This window comes from Oncorhynchus clarkii, chromosome 12, assembly GCF_045791955.1.
Source record: "Oncorhynchus clarkii lewisi isolate Uvic-CL-2024 chromosome 12, UVic_Ocla_1.0, whole genome shotgun sequence".
Classification (NCBI taxonomy): Eukaryota; Metazoa; Chordata; class Actinopteri; order Salmoniformes; family Salmonidae; genus Oncorhynchus; species Oncorhynchus clarkii.
The window spans coordinates 82,121,409-82,137,542 of NC_092158.1; the positions used below are offsets into that span (position 1 = coordinate 82,121,409).

At 42.1% G+C, this 16,134-nt stretch overlaps 1 protein-coding gene across 2 annotated transcripts; it reads right to left on the minus strand.

The window, feature by feature from the left end:
• Window positions 1-1,072: 1,072 nt before the first annotated feature.
• LOC139421472 (ER membrane protein complex subunit 10-like) lies at window positions 1,073-10,688 on the minus strand. 2 transcript variants are annotated; one of them, XM_071172408.1, is made up of 8 exons: window positions 10,562-10,686; window positions 7,574-7,640; window positions 7,340-7,452; window positions 7,132-7,242; window positions 6,844-7,028; window positions 6,600-6,690; window positions 3,452-3,552; window positions 1,073-2,820 (listed from the first exon to the last, which is right to left on the minus strand). In XM_071172408.1, the coding sequence occupies exons 1-7, from the start codon at window positions 10,655-10,657 to the stop codon at window positions 3,463-3,465; spliced, it is 753 nt and encodes a 250-aa protein (XP_071028509.1). In that variant the 5' UTR covers window positions 10,658-10,686; the 3' UTR covers window positions 1,073-2,820; window positions 3,452-3,462. The 2 variants fall into 2 exon arrangements, with proteins under 2 accessions (XP_071028509.1, XP_071028508.1); XM_071172407.1 differs by lacking the exon at window positions 3,452-3,552 and having other exon boundaries at window positions 10,562-10,688.
• Window positions 10,689-16,134: the final 5,446 nt, after the last annotated feature.

The following is a 16,134-nucleotide window of genomic DNA, read 5'->3' on the forward strand; positions in this document are numbered from 1 at the left end:
CTATCCCATATGGCCATCCTCACTTTTCCAAATTTATTTTGTTTTCTCTTGCTTAGCTATCTGTGGCCTGTGATGTATGCTCTGTCCTTGACACCATACATCACTCCATAATGCTATGCAGAGCCTTATATATTGGTATATAGTTATATATTGGTAGGCCGTCATTGTAAATAAGAATTTGTTCTTCTAGAATGTGTTTCATCTAGAAACTACAGTATGGACTTGTTTATGCATTTTCTTAAATCCCCTTTTAAAGCTAAGCAACAAACTCATAAGATTCCATTCTTGAAGATTCCAACTCTCATGTGCACCAGTGTCATCTTCCCCCAGCTTCCTGGTAGACAGGCATTCATCAGACCTGGTGCTGATAGGCTCATCTGGATGCAAACTGGACTCATGGGTAGATGTAACATAGTAAATGTAAATCCTGACACTCCAATTAGTATGATATGTTACATTTCCTATGGTATGTATTCATTTGTGGATGTCCAACGTCCATTTCGTATGATATGTTATGAATTACAATTCATATGTTACAAATTACAATTCGTACAATATGTAAAGCATTTGCTAAACTTATGACATGTTATGAATTCCAATTTGTTATGCATAATGTTAGCTAGGTGGCTAACGCTAACCTAATGTTAGCTAGTCTAGAAATTAGGGTTAGGAGTTAGGGTAAATTGTTAAGGTTAAGGGTTAGCTAACATGCTAAGCAGTTGCAAAGTTTCTAATTAGCTAAAATGCTAAAGTTGTCCTTGATGAGAATCGAACACGAAACCTTTGGGTTGCTAGACGTTCACGTTTTTGCCTTAAGTAATCCTCTGTCTTATGTAACCATGCCGAACATAACATATCATACTAATTTGAGTGTCCTGAATTTAAATTTAATATGTTACATCTGGTCTGTGAGACCAGCTTGCTGGATGAGAGCTATTTGTGGAGAAAGTAAAAGGTGACCAACTATCTAATGCTGATGGACAGGCTGAACAAAACATCCGTGGTTAGTTTGAGAGAGATTGGAGAACTGCAATGACATATAGGTCAGGTGTATCATTCAAAGGTACAGGTATAACATTCAAAATCATATTTATTCAGATATATTCACACATTGTTATATTTGTATTTCATACTTCCATGTACCTGTGGGCTGCCACTAGAAAGAAGACAGACATATTTTTCTGATATAACTTTCCCCACATTGCTTGAGTGTTTTCTACTGTCATATGCCTTCCCACCTGACACAGTGGCATATTTTTTAACTAACAAATTACTTTGTCGCCCTCTCCCTTCTTCCATTCAAGCTCTCCTTTTTCCTTCAGCTGTCCTCGTCACCTCATCCCTTTCTTTCTCAAGTTAACAGAGCGAGGTGGGAGGAACATGGGGATAAGGTTGAGGTTAAAGGTTTCAGGGCAGAGCCTAACATAATGCTGTGTTTGTAGGACCAAAGTGGTAGCTGGTGATGTGGGGGGGCAGAGGACACTAAAGCTCAACACTGAGCCTCTGAGAATAAGGGACTACACCTCACAGCTGTGTACATAGACTAAAAACAGACAAATGAACGTCGAGTCTGACTGACGAGGGGTGGCCATGTTGACACAGGGGTTCCAGAACATTCTGTCTCTAAAGCTATACTGCTGGCATTCTACAATCCCCCTAGCCTGACTCATTTATATAAATATGAGGGAGAGGAGAAGTGTAATTGGAATACAGACAGAGAGTGAGAAGGGTAGAGACCAATTGGGAGATGGGTAGAGACCGAGAGGGGGAAGGGTGGTAGAGACAGAAGGAGAAGGGTTGAGTAAGAGGGAGAAGGGTTGTAGAGAGAGTGGGATAAGGGTGGTAAAGACACTGAGACAGAGTGAAACTGTGGCTTAGAATTCAGCAAAAATTAGATGGGAGTAAAGGCAGTACCAGAGAGCCAGGCAGAGAATTGAATAGAAGATGGACAGCAGAAGGATTTTCACAAGGAGGGACAGAGTAACAGATCAGAGAAGAAATTTGAGGAGAGGGGTTGGACTTAACCAGTGACTCAATAGTGTCCTGGCAACACTGTATTATTAGACTGTGAAGCATGACTGCTTTGATGTGGTTTTATGTGCCCGCCAGTCAAGCCGTGCAATAAAATAGAGATTAATGGCAGGACAGGGTATGTGATCTGAATGACAGTTCTCTGACACTGCAATAGCTAAACACATAATAAACACACCTTATTACACTGTCTACAGCTATTACAGAAAGTACTTTTAAGAATTACCACAAACAAAATGCTGCAAAGATTGAACATGTCACCATGGACACGAAAGTGACCATTTCCCTTTGTCATCCTCCATTGAATTGCGTTAACGTTGAACGAATCTTCAATAAGGCATCGTTCTGGATGGGCAGAGAAAGAGGACATCTAGTGGAGTAGAGAAGACTGAAAACAACTCCCATTTCCCTCTTTACTCAGCGTCCCCCACCCACCCCACTCTTGAATATGTATCCAGCGTCATCATACTGGCTATAAATACCAGTCAGACAGACACAGTTATCAGGTAGTAATAAATATTTTATTTTCCCCATCAGTTCAATATTAAAAATTAAGTTCATGACATACGTTCTCAAGGTTAGCTCATCTGTCCATATTAGTTTATGTGTAACAGTGTGTTGAATGGTGTGCATTTCTCTACATAATTATTTACAAGTAGAAGAAACTGCTCCACATAAATCATGTTGGTATGGCGATCATCGGCCTCCTCCATTAGCTGCTCCACCCCCGGACTGATCCTGAGCTCCTGACATCATCAGGAAGAGAACGAGGGGAACAATGTACATCCACTGGAGAGAGGAAGGCAGATGTTCATGTTATTATCAAATGATACAAGATGTTAATCTAACTCAGGTTAAGACTACAAGCTGTGATTAGTGATGCTTCTCCTGCACAACAGTCCCACAGTTTCATCCCGTTCAATGTCCACCTCACTCAGCAAACGAGAGAAGGACAAAGAGTGTCTGAGAGAGTGAGGTGAACAGTGAAGTGAGACACATCTCAGGGTCAATGCCAATGACAAGTGTGTAAAAGGAGGCACAAAATGACTGTGGTGACTTTGGCTACTTAAACTGTGATAATCTAATCCACTTTAGCAACGAAGGTGTGTATGTTGTCCAATCATATTTTACCAGAGTGCTTCAGCTTATTACTAATCAATGGGACACACCTGGATTAATTAAAGGTCTGCAGTGACACAAAGAAACCTGATCATTAGCACTGGATCATTAGCATTGACCTTGAATGACAAGGACAGGAGAGGAGGGACAAACAGGAAAATGTTAGCGTTAATCAAATCAGTGAACAGTATAACACATATATACATAAGCTTGCCAGAAGCAGAAGAGACACGGAGCGCGGCACTGACATAGGCTGACAGCCCAGAGTGAGTTGCTGAATGAGCCAAAGTGAGAACAGTACTTGAGTGGGAATCAGCTCTGCTGCTCTTCGGCTCCCCCTGCTGAGGGTTGTGCCGAACTGCTGGCCATGAGGAAGATTGCACCTCCCAGAATCAAATACCACTGGAACACAGCACAGCATAGCACTAAGTCAACAAACGGCACAGCACTGAGTCAACAAATGACACAGTCACACTCAGCAACACAGACTCAAGACAACAGCACTGATTAAATCAAACACAGCAATGGAAGCACAGCACATAAAACAACACAGCACAGAGCATTATACTGTGAATGCGGTTTGAGCAGTTAGTGAGGTAACTTTGGTCAACGGAGTTAAACTCGGGATACTACCCTGTTCCCATTCGGGTTAACTCAGGGCTAACTCCATTTATCCTGAATGAAGTGTCTGAGCTGCGAGTCGAGGACCAACGCAATCAGACTCCCTCCCTCTCGCAAAGATTGCGTCACCATCCCCTTCATTTGAGGAAGATTACTTTGTGTGTTAAAATACGTAGAGTTAGCGGCAGGCGGACAACCAATATCAACCGTCGGAGTACGGATAAAGCCTGAGCTGGAATGTGAAGCTAACTGAAGCTAGCTAGCTTTAGAAAACCCTGAGTAGCTTCAAATCGTAGCATACCCCTCAGGACAGGACATATCTGGATTGGCTAGGGTTAGACAAAACAAAGACACCTAACAACATGCACATATACACTGAGTATACCAAACTTAGGAACACCTTCCTAATATTCAGTTGCACCCCCCTCTTTGCCCTCAGAGGAGGATCCCGTCAGCTTTCTATGGGCTAGGCCCACTATATTTATTTCTCAACTTTCATAATATTACTCTTTACAACAGGAGATTAGCTGACCTGGCTGGCATGAAAATGAACCACGTGAAAGTCGTCCTCTATTCGCTGTTTAAGTGCATAGATGACATGTATTTTCTCCCCCTGCCAGTTCCGACACGTGGATAATGGTACATTCTAAATCAAATACTAAATAATGTGTGAAATGTAGTTATGTAAAGACAAGAATAAATCAAGAATAGTCTGATGGGTGAGAATATTAGCCTATCACTTGTGAATGATGCCCAGCAGTAAGGAAAGAAACAGCGCATGCCTTTTTTTGCGACTTTTTCAAATCATAGTCGCACACCTCATGTAGCCTAGTTGTGATACAATCCATATCAAAAGTGGCCAAATAACTTCTGAAAATTATGCATATTAAATCAGCTTTACAACGGGTTCAGAGCCTAACTGGCATACATACGCAGCATGTGAGTCAAGTTTGGGGGAAGACAATTTTCACCATAAAAATACACCTTATAAATATATAAATAAAAGCATTACATGCATAATCGCATTTGCGGTCACCTTTGAGAATGATATTTTACCACTAATGGACAGCCGCACCTTTAGCATTGCTGCGCTTATAATGTTAAGAAATGCCTAATAGTTTAGCAACATTTTAAACTAAATGTTCTGATCTGTTGTGTCAGCTTCATTGCTTAAATTTTTTTTTTTTTTGATGCTAGTGGTGGTGATCATTTGAGATCTATCCCATCCCACAACTGTCCCAGACTATTTTGGGAATATTTATTTCTCGCACAAAATAGGTCCATTTTTGTACTATGGGTGGATTGACATAGTCTAGTGCTTTTGCTATTCGTTAGGCCTTCTCATCTTGTTGACTGTCGTAAAGTAAATGTGGACACTTCTAATATCTTCAATATGCGCCTCGGAATTGGATAAGGACATGTGGCGTCCCCAAAGTGTCTGTCTTCACTTGTAGCCTGTGAGAAAGACATGATCACGTGACGGAGAGCCATTTGAGTGAGAGGTGCTTTGGATCATGCAACCGGGAGAAGGGAATTATAATTATTATATTCAGCCCAAGGGCACAACGACCACTGGTGGCAATGGCATGGATTTTTTAAGGAGCAATACGGCCACACAAAGGGGATGCCACCAGGAAATTCGAGGCATTATCAAGTGCTTGTCAAATTGTGAATGAGAGACTGATGTGTACAACCTACGCAAGAAACAAAGCAGAGCTCATGCCTTTCATGCAACTTTTTTCAAATCATCATTAGTCGCATCATGCAGCCTTAGAATGTATTAAAAATCCAAACATATAGCCCAACATTTGTATCACAACTAAAGTTACATAAATATCTCTAAATTAAGGAGTACCTGTTTCTTTGTTAATTGCTCAACACAGAATAGCCGCATGTGCGCACTCCCTCAAATCAAAATATCCTTTCTATTTTATTCAACCAATTGTATTCTTCATATTATAAAATAATATCAAATAATGCCACGGAATTCTAGCAAATCTTGTCTGCTAAATGAACTAGTGCAGCCCACAGCCACATGGCATAGCCAGATCAGGGCCTAACACTCTGTTCTGAAATAGACCACATTTTCACACTTTAGACCTGTCTAAAATAAATAATGGATTTATTGTGAAGGTGTAGGCTATATTACATGGATGTATTACATTTTAAAATGTAGATGTTCCAAAGATCTCCATCAGTTGCTTGTAGGCTGTGCGTGGAAGACAGGAGATGCTAAATGTGTTTATGTTAATTAACGGTAAATTACCGTGAGACCGGCAGTTATTTGCTTGACAATCACCGGCTGACACAATGTCATTACCGCCACAGCCCTATCTACAAGGTGTTGAAAGCGTTGATGTCCTTTGGGTGGTGGACCATTCTTGATACACACGGGAAAGTGTTGAGAGCGGACAAATCCAGCAGCGTTGCATTTCTTGACACAAACCGGTGCGCCTGGCACCTACATACCCTGTTCAAAAGGCACTTAAATCTTTTGTCTTGCCCATATACCCTCTGAACGGCACACATACACAATCCATGTCTCAATTGTCTCGAGGCTTAAAAATCCTTCTTTAACCTGTCTCCTTCCCTTCATCCACACTGATTGAAGTGGATTTAACAAGTGACAATAAGGGATCAAAGCTTTCACCTGGATTCGCCTGGTCAGTCTGTCATGGAAAGAGCAGGTGTTCCTAATGTTTCGTACACTTAGTGTATATATATATAATGGAACAGAGCAGCTCAAGACTGAACAGCAGAGCAGAGTTTAAAAGACTTGAAGAGCCCACAGTGCAGGACACAAACCACAGACGTCTATGCACACTTACATATTTGGCAAAGAAGGATTTCTGCTCCTGTGGCTTGCCTCTCTTTTCATGTTCTATGTCCATGCGCTCAATAAACAGAGCCGTCTCCGGCCTGGGGGAGAGGATGATGAAGAATATTGTTAGTCAGAGAAAGAGAAAGGTTGAATTTGACCCAAAAGAGTTAGAAAATCAAATCAAATGAAGATTTGATAGAGCCAGAACCATATTTCTGTGACCAGAACATCAATAAGGACTGATGACTCACTGGGGTGCATTAGTAGGCACTATGATGGTCAGCGTAGTGTTAAAGGCCTCCAGATCAACTTCGTCCTCCACCTCTGTCCCCCGACACGCGCCTGGAATGGTCACTATGGAAACGCCGATGAGGTAGCCAGAGACATCAGTGTGGAGGGTGATGACATCGCTGAGGTGGGACTCAACTAAAGAGCACTGAGGGAGACAGAGAAGAAACAGATATGTTTACAAAAGAAAATGCCAATGAGGTGTGTTGTCTTTTTAATTTCAGCTTGCTATGAGGGTGAGACACACATACCGCTCTGACGAATGCCGTCAGGTAGCCATCCATCTGGCGCTCTGTCTGCCTGTCTGTCAAAGACACTCTGGGCACTCGGATTTTGTACAGACCATCCACAGCAGCCACTTCCTGTGTCAGAGGGACAGGAGGGATACAGATTCAGAACAAAATCCTGACTTCTGACAGTAAACTCCAAACCACATCTGCCTCTACCTTCCTCTCCCACCTTCAAAGTGTTCCTGTCCTCCTCTGATAGCTGGCTCTGGGAGAGGGACACACTGGTCTCCCTCCCACCCCTTAACTGCAGAGCTCCACGCATACGGAACCGAGACAAATCATCTGAAAGAAAGAAATGGTATAACAACACACAATGATTACCAACATCGTGACCTTGATATCTCCTTCATTTGGTAAATGGAACCTTGAAGAATAACGTATCAGTTAGACAATACATACTCACCAACTTCAAAGGAATGCTCAAGAGGGACAGAGAATCCACTGAAGTCTGTGTCCAGCCCATCACCAGTCTGCAGAGAAGGAAATAGATGCAGTTTTACTAGAAAGAATAGATTCCGACTCTTGCTTACAGGTACACTGTGGTTGGACAAGCTTCCTGTTTAGATTAAGACACTGCGGAGCTGGAGCGAGATTTGGCTTGGAAAACGTACCTCAAGCCACAGAATTGTGTTGTACTAGGAATTGTCCAATTATCCCAAATGTTAGACCGAGAATTTATTTTTTAATGGCAGTGTCTGTCAGCCAATCAGCTCCTTTGTTGTCCCCCCGACTAAAATAAAATATTGGTCGACCAAGAGTTGTCTGTTCTTTCGACCAATCGATTGACACATCCTATGTGTTTCAACTATATGCACAGAGCCTGTCTGATGCTTTAAGCGAACGGTTTGATGAAATAGTTAAGACACAAATGACTAGAGGGAGTCCGACCGCAATTGATTTGATTGTGCTGCCTGGCTCAGATTTGCTGCTCTGTGTTACAAAAAAAAGAGACAGCGAATGACTGTGTGACTAGCACCCGTTGTCTCTCTCTCCTCCCTGCTGCAGAGACCACCACAGAACATCAGTGTGTATAGTGTTGTCTCTCTCTCCTCCCTGCTGCAGAGACCACCACAGAACATCAGTGTGTATAGTGTTGTCTCTCTCTCCTCCCTGCTGCAGAGACCACCACAGAACATCAGTGTGTATAGTGTTGTCTCTCTCTCCTCCCTGCTGCAGAGACCACCACAGAACATCAGTGTGTATAGTGTTGTCTCTCTCTCCTTCCTGCTGCAGAGACCACCACAGAACATCAGTGTGTATAGTGTTGTCTCTCTCTCCTTCCTGCTGCAGAGACCACCACAGAACATCAGTGTGTATAGCACTGTCTGTGTTGCTGAAGCTGCAACATAATTACAGCCATTTCTGACTGAAAAGTTCCGTTACCGAAATTCCTCATTTGTTTAGGAAAAACTATCCCTATTCCCTCAACCTGTGCTCTCTTTATGTGACATATGTATGCTTCGCAATCATGTGACCAAAAGGGACTGACCTATAGCATATCATAATCACATCAATAAATTGGTTATAACAAACTCTGTACACCTTAACACATGTGACAGCAAAATGAATGCAGAGGACATGACAAATAAACTTGAAGCAGGGGAACGTTTACTGGTTGCGCAGGAGGTAAAGGGGAAGCCAGATGGGTGGAATAAATTTTGCTAGTTGTGGAAAATACTGGAGATCAAGAAAAAGATGGTATGGAGCAAGCGTTGCGTGCATATTAGTCCTGTGTGTGCCAAACAGGTGCCATTAGACTACAATATAATTTTCCTGACCGTTTCGAACAATGAATTGTTTACGCTAATTATTAATTAAATCATTGCTTGTTATTTTAAAACTAAAATGCTTGATTCCATTGCTGTGTGATGACATGAACGGATAAATGATTGAGTGATGCAGTAGCCTATATAAGTATTGAAATATAGGCCTAAGTAAGTTATGGTATTAAGACTAAACAGGATGAACTCTTTGGCCTAAAGCTTGATGGTGGTTATACGAGGTTGCTATACTATGCCTACTCATGATAATGACATGACTTATTATTATAAGGATGATCATAATAATAATAGTAATAATAACAATATGAAGGAGATCAAGGAAAAAGGGTTATTATTATCATAAATATATTTTTTCAGGTCAATTTGGAACAGTGCAAACACTAAATAAATTCTAAATAATGCCAGAGAGGCTGGTCTAATTTTTTTTTTTAAGTGTAAAGACTTTATTACAGCATAGCAAAGATTAAAAACAGCAGAATTTGTGAAATTGTTGGTGCTCACAGAATCAGTAGGCTATCAACTAAACACCCAAATAGGCAACAGAAGCAGGATCTGTCTTACATTTAACAGTGAGGCTATTGATTATAGACCTAATTAATTTGGCGTTTCCTCTCTCCTCATTTTTCTTAGACAATTAAGGCAAGGGCTGTTTTCTCCTCTAACTAGCGGCTGCCTCAGTCGCATTGTTCTCAACACCAATATGATGGTTTACTTTGATTAGCAGTCCTTCATTCTTCTCGGTGTAACAGTTGGGATAATGGGACATTTTGAAGTGTAACGCATTTTCTCATCCCCCGTGGTGTATTAACCTAAGCAAGAATCGAAACTATCCGACCCCAACGCAGATGTAAACAAGCGTAGGATCGGAATCTATTCTGGCTAGTAGTTTTACTTACTGCACTGGCAGTTCCCAGGGCAGATCTGCACTATGGGCTGCAGAACTAATTTGATTGGCTTTTGAAAGTTGGGGGTATAACATTTTTCAATAGAAGTGCTGCAGCAAGAAGGAGCAAAAAGTGCAGTAGGCTAACGTTAGATAGGGCCCCAATGGATGTTGTAATATAGATATATACCCTGGGAACACTTTACAATGAGCAGTTCAGATGTAAGATGACATTTCCACAAATTGGTCCTGCCATTCAAACATTGTGGTATTGATCCGAATTCTTCTTGGCTTGATTTTCAGTCCGTATGTGTTGAACACATCCGTACAATATTACAAATGACTACCATGGCGTGACAGAAATTGAGCACCACCACCAAGGCTGTCAAAACCACCTACCTAGATAACGTTAGCTAGCTAACTACCGAAGGCTAGTTAAACAACACAATATCAATCTAGCTAGCGTTACTATAACGCTAATTTTGCTGCCTACTCAGGCAACGTTGCGGGTTTGATAGACGTTGGTGAAAAAATTATCTGCACTGTAAGTAACGCTGTATTTGATGCATATTGAACAGCTGTTTTGCATTCATGTGTTGTCTTCATTAACTCATTTGGCTAGTTAGCTAAGGTCGGACGGTTAGCAAGAGCTAACAGCAAGCACACTAGTTGTCTAAGTTAATGGAATTAGATATTGGCAAAGACAAAAAAAAGTGGTTTGACATACCTTTCTGCCAGTGTTGCAACACGCAAAATCAGCACACAATATAAGTATTGTGGGAATAATTGACAGTAACAAAAACGACCGTGGAACTGAAGCCATTTTGTCGGACCGTGCGTCAAAGTAAACATGTAACTACAATGTTACGCGATGACGTAGTACACTGGAGAACGAGCACCGATCTAAAGTAAACTGCAGGTGGCTATAGAGTAGCGTTGATAGCAAACTTCATGCAGGACTGTTGAAATGTCTAAAACAGAAGATTGAAAAACGAAAGGAAGGCCAACTCTTTGGTGACTCAGGTGTGAAACGCCAACCCTCACAATTCAATAATGCTTAGGCCTAAATGTCAGAAATTATTTATTGTAGCGACACGCACAGCCGTGTCATGTGTGTGTTATGTGTTAGGCTATTAGCTGGTTGTGTTGAATTTACCAGTACCCAGTGTTCGTGGGGTCCAACATGCCAATCAACCTGCTATATCCCAATCACGGGAATGCCTGTAATGTTCTGATGCCGGGCTTCCTGGTGATTGGCGGAGTGGCGTGGAGGGGGGTTGGGCAGGGGGATGGAGCATTGGAAGTTAAGACAAGGTTTAGCCATTGTTCTTTCTCTTACGTCTGGCCTTCAAAAGAGAAGGTCATGGTTGTTTTATAGATTGTCCTTCATTTATTTGGCATGAGCTACGGCCAAACAGTAACCTGTGTGAAGTTAGGTTAATAACTCGTAAACTCAATCCTCTGTCTGGACAATTGTTCCTCTATGATGTAGTCAGGTCATTAAAAAAACAAAAACGTTACAGTTCCTCAATGTAGGATGCAAGCATTTTTGTAAACATGTGGTTAGCGTGTATTTGAATACATTTTTTATTTTGTTTAAAAAAGTCGAATAAGATAGTACTTTATTAATCTCCCAAAGGGGAAATTTGATAAAACAATAAAACACAACAAAGGACGCACAGACGCTAAAAGCAGAATATCAAACGAATATAAAAAACGAAGTGTTCTTGTGACTTATTGAAGAACACGTGATTAGTCTTGTTCAAAACTTAATGTGTTGAGCTCCCATTCTTTGCGTTTTAATTTCACTGTCTTAATATATTACCCTTCTTTTACTAAATAATTTATAGGCCTAGGGTTATCCGTGAGACTAATTATGTATATTATGGACTTCAAATATATTATTTGCTGTGACATAGAGAGTGAGTGCGAGCATAATAGTAAATCGGCTACACAGATACTCACATTGTCACACATTCAATACAAGCAAAAGGCCCAGGAGTGTAGTCATGTACCATTCTGTTTCACTTGAAACCTGTATATTTTACCTTCCTTCCCAGGATTCCTGTTTCTGTCTGAATGTGTGAGCGTTCCTTATGGGACATGGCAACTCCCCTGCAATGTGATTCTCTCAAATTCTTGCTTTGAATCCATTCCCTCTCGTTGGGGCTGCCCATTACTCTCTGTCACCACTCTCAGACAATGGTACTGCCTCTCTGTACACCCCTCCATACTATTCTTAGGACAATCAGCACCATGTACACAGCATGTCCCCTCATGCGAAACTGTAGAATGACCTTCAAAAAGAATCATCTGGATGCATCACGAAACTAGAGCGAAATAAGATTTTCATGTAATTTAATCCACAGAGTAAGGATGGTTGACATATATTTGACATTTTTATCTTAAAGCATAATTGAGAAATAATTAATAGAATTTTGAATATTTTTGACATTTTGGCCTTACCCAGGCCTCCTTTAAGACTCCATAATGTTTAATCTGTAGCTGCTACAAAGCAACAATTGGTGTCAACAATCCTTCCAAAAGACCCTTCTATGGATTACATTTTGTGGAAATCTCTGAAATCACCTTCTTTTGTTGTAGTTTGTGAGGAATCACCCATTAATATCTTATGAGCCCCTACTGAGAAGTTAAGAACCTTGGAAGATCAGAGTGGGTGCACCAGTTGGTGTATGGTCCTTAACTTGTATCTCAAATTAGAATTTTAGTGTTAAAAGAATCAAGTGTCAACCTCTACTATGGATCATTCAGTCCACTCGGGTCAGATCTATAGTAGCAGTTCAGGTCCATTCCATGAAATCCAAATAAAAATCCATTTAAATTACAGGTTGTAATTCAACAAAATAGAAAAAATGCTAAGAGGGATGAATACTTTTGCAAGGCACTGTACGTTGTTATTCTGGCACCACTCGGCCAGGTCTCTGACCTCCTCCCTTTAGGCTGTCTCGTCGTTGTCGGTGATCAGGCCTACCACTGTTGTGTCGTCTGCAAACTTAATGATGGTGTTTGAGTCGTGCTTGGCCACACAGTCGTGGGTGAACAGGGAGTACAGAAGGGGACTGAGCACACACCCTTGAGGGACTCCAGTGTTCAGGATCAGCGTGGCGGATGTGTTGCTACCTACCCTCACCACCTGGGGGCGGCCCGTCAGGAAGTCCAGGATCCAGTTGCAGAAGGAGGTGTTTAGTCCCAGAATCCTTAGCTTAGTGATGAGCTTTGAGGGCACTATGGTGTTGAACGCTGAGCTGTAGTCCAGGTGGGAAAGGGCAGTGTGGAGTGCAATAGAGATTGCATCATCTGTGGATCTGTTTGGGCGGTATGCAAATTGGTGTGTGTCTAGGGTTTCTGAGATAATGGTGATAATATGAGCCAATGCCAGTCTTTCAAAGCACTTCATGGCTACGGATGTGAGTGCTACGGGTCTGTGGTCAGTTAGGCAGGCTACCTTAGTGTTCTTGGGCACAGGGACTATGGTGGTCTGCTTGAAACATGTTGGTATTACAGACTCAGTTAGGGACATGTTGAAAATGTCAGTGAAGAGACATGCCAGTTGGTTAGCAAATGCCAGGAGCACACGTCCTGGTAATCCGTCTGGCCCCACGGCCTTGTGAATGCTGACCTGTTTAAAGGTCTTACTCACGTCGGCAACAGAGAGCGTGATCACACAGTCGTCCGGAACAGCTGATGCTGTCATGCATGCCTCAGTGTTGCTTGCCTTGAAGCGAGCATAGAAGTGATTTAGCTCATCTGGTAGGCTCGTGTCACTGGGCAGCTCGCGGCTGTGCTTCCCTTTGTAGTCTGTATTAGTTTGCAGGCCCTGCGTCGGAGCCGGTGTTGTACGATTCGATCTTAGTCCTGTATTGGCGCTTTGCCTGTTTGATGGTTTGTCGGAAGGCATAGCAGGATTTCTTATAAGCTTTCCTGGTTAGAGTCCCGCACCTTGAAAGCGGCGGCTCTACCCTTTAGCTCAGTGCGAATGTTGCCTGTAATCAATGGCTTCTGGTTGGGGAATGTGCGTACAGTCACTGTGGAGACAACGTCCTCGATCCACTTATTGATAAAGGCAGTGACTGATGTGGTGTACTCCTCAATGCCACCAAAAGAATCCCGGAACATATTCCAGTCTGTGCTAGCAAAACAGTCCTGTAGTTTAGCATCTGCTTCATCTGGCCGCTTTTTTATTGACCAAGTCACTGGTGCTTCCTGCTTAAATTCTTGCTTATACACAGGATTCAGGAGGATAGAATTGTGGTCAGATTAGCCAAATGGAGGGCAAGAGAGAGCTTTGTATGCGTCTCTGTGTGTGGAGTACAGGTGATCTAGATTTTTTTCCCTCTGGTTGCGCATTTAACATGCTGATAGAAATGAGGTAAAACTGATTTAAGTTTCTCTGCATTAAAGTCCCCGGCCACTAGGAGCGCCACCTCTGGGTGTGAGGTTTCCTGTTTGCTTATTTCCTTATACAGCTGACTGAGTGCGGTCTTAGTGCCAGCATCCGTCTGTGGTGGTAAATAAACAGCCACAAAAAATATAGATGAAAACTCTCTTGGCAAATAGTGTGGTCTACAGCTTATCATGAGATACTCTACTTCAGGCAAGCAAAATCTAGAGACTTCCTTAGATTTTGGGCACCAGCTGTTCTTTACAAATATGCACAGACCGCCCCCTCTCGTCGTGCTGTTCTTTCTAGCCGGTGCAGCGTATATCCCGCAAGCTGAATATCCATGTCATCATTCACCCACGTTTCGGTGAAACATAAGATGTTACAGTTTTTGATGTTCCCTTGATAGGATATTCGTGATCGTACCTCATCTAATTTATTGTCCAATGATTGTGCGTTGGCAAGTAATACTGACGGTAAAGGCAGATTTCCCACTCGCCGTTGACGTATCCTTACGAGGCACCCTGCTCTGTGTCCTCTGTTCCTGCATCTCTTTCTCTTGCCAATGACGGAGATTTTGGCCTAGTCGGGTGTCTGAAGTACATCCTGTGTGTCCTGCTTGTTGAAGAAAAAATCTTAGTCTAATCCGAGGTGAGTGATCGCTGTCCTGATATCCAGAAGCTCTTTTTTTTGCCGTAAGATACGGTGGCAGAAACATTATGTTCAAAATAAGTTACAAAATATTCCAATGGTTTTCTTTATTTGTACTATTTTACTATTTCGTAGAATAATAGTGAAGACATGAAAACTATGAAATAATACATATGGAATCATGTAGTAACCCAAAAAGTGTTAAACAAATCCAAATATATTTTACATTTGAGATTCTTCAAAGTAGCCACTCATTTGCCTTGATGACAGCTTTGCATACTCTTAGCATTCTCTCAACCAGCTTCATGAGGTTGTCACCTGGAATGTATTTCAATGAACAGGTGTGCGACAGACCATCATTACTTTAAGACATGAAGGTCAGTCAATCCAGAATATTTCAAGAACTTTGAAAGTTTCTTCAAGTGCAGTTGCAAAAACCATCAAGCGCTATGATGAAACTGGCTCTTATGAGGACCGCCACAGGTAAGGAAGAGCCAGAGTTACCTCTGCTGCAGAGGATACGTTTATTAGAGTTAACTGCACCTCAGATTGCAGCCCAAATAAATGCTTCACAGAGTTCAAGTAACAGACATACCTCAACATCAACTGTTCAAAGGAGACTGTGTGAATCGGACCAAGAAACACGAGCAAAGGACATTAGACCGGTGGAAATCTGTCCTTTGGTCTGATGAGTCCAAATTGTAGATTTTTGGTTCCAACCGCCGTGTCTTTGTGAGACGCTGAGTAGGTGAACGAATTATCTCCTCGTGTGTGGTTCCCACCGTGAAGCATGGAGGAGAAGGTGTGAGGGTGTGGGGGAGCTTTGCTAGTGACACCGACAGTGATTTATTTAGAATTCAAGGCACACTTAACCAGCATGGCTACCACAGCATTCTGCAGCGACACACCATCCCATCTGGTTTGCGCTTAGTGGGCCTACCATTTATTTTTCAACAGGACAATGACCCAAAACACCCCTCCAGGCTGTGTAAGGGCTATTTGACCAAGAAGGAGAGTGATGGAGTGCTGCATCAGATGACCTGGCCTCCACAATCACCCCACCTCAACCCAATTGAGATGGTTTGGGATGAGTTGGACTGCCCAACAAGTGCTCAGCATATATGGGAACTCCTTCAAGACTGTTGGAAAAGCATCCCTCTTGAAGCTGGTTGAGAGAATGCCAAGAGTGTGCAAAGCTGTCATCAACGCAAAAGGTGGCTACTTTGAAGAATCTAAAATATATTTTG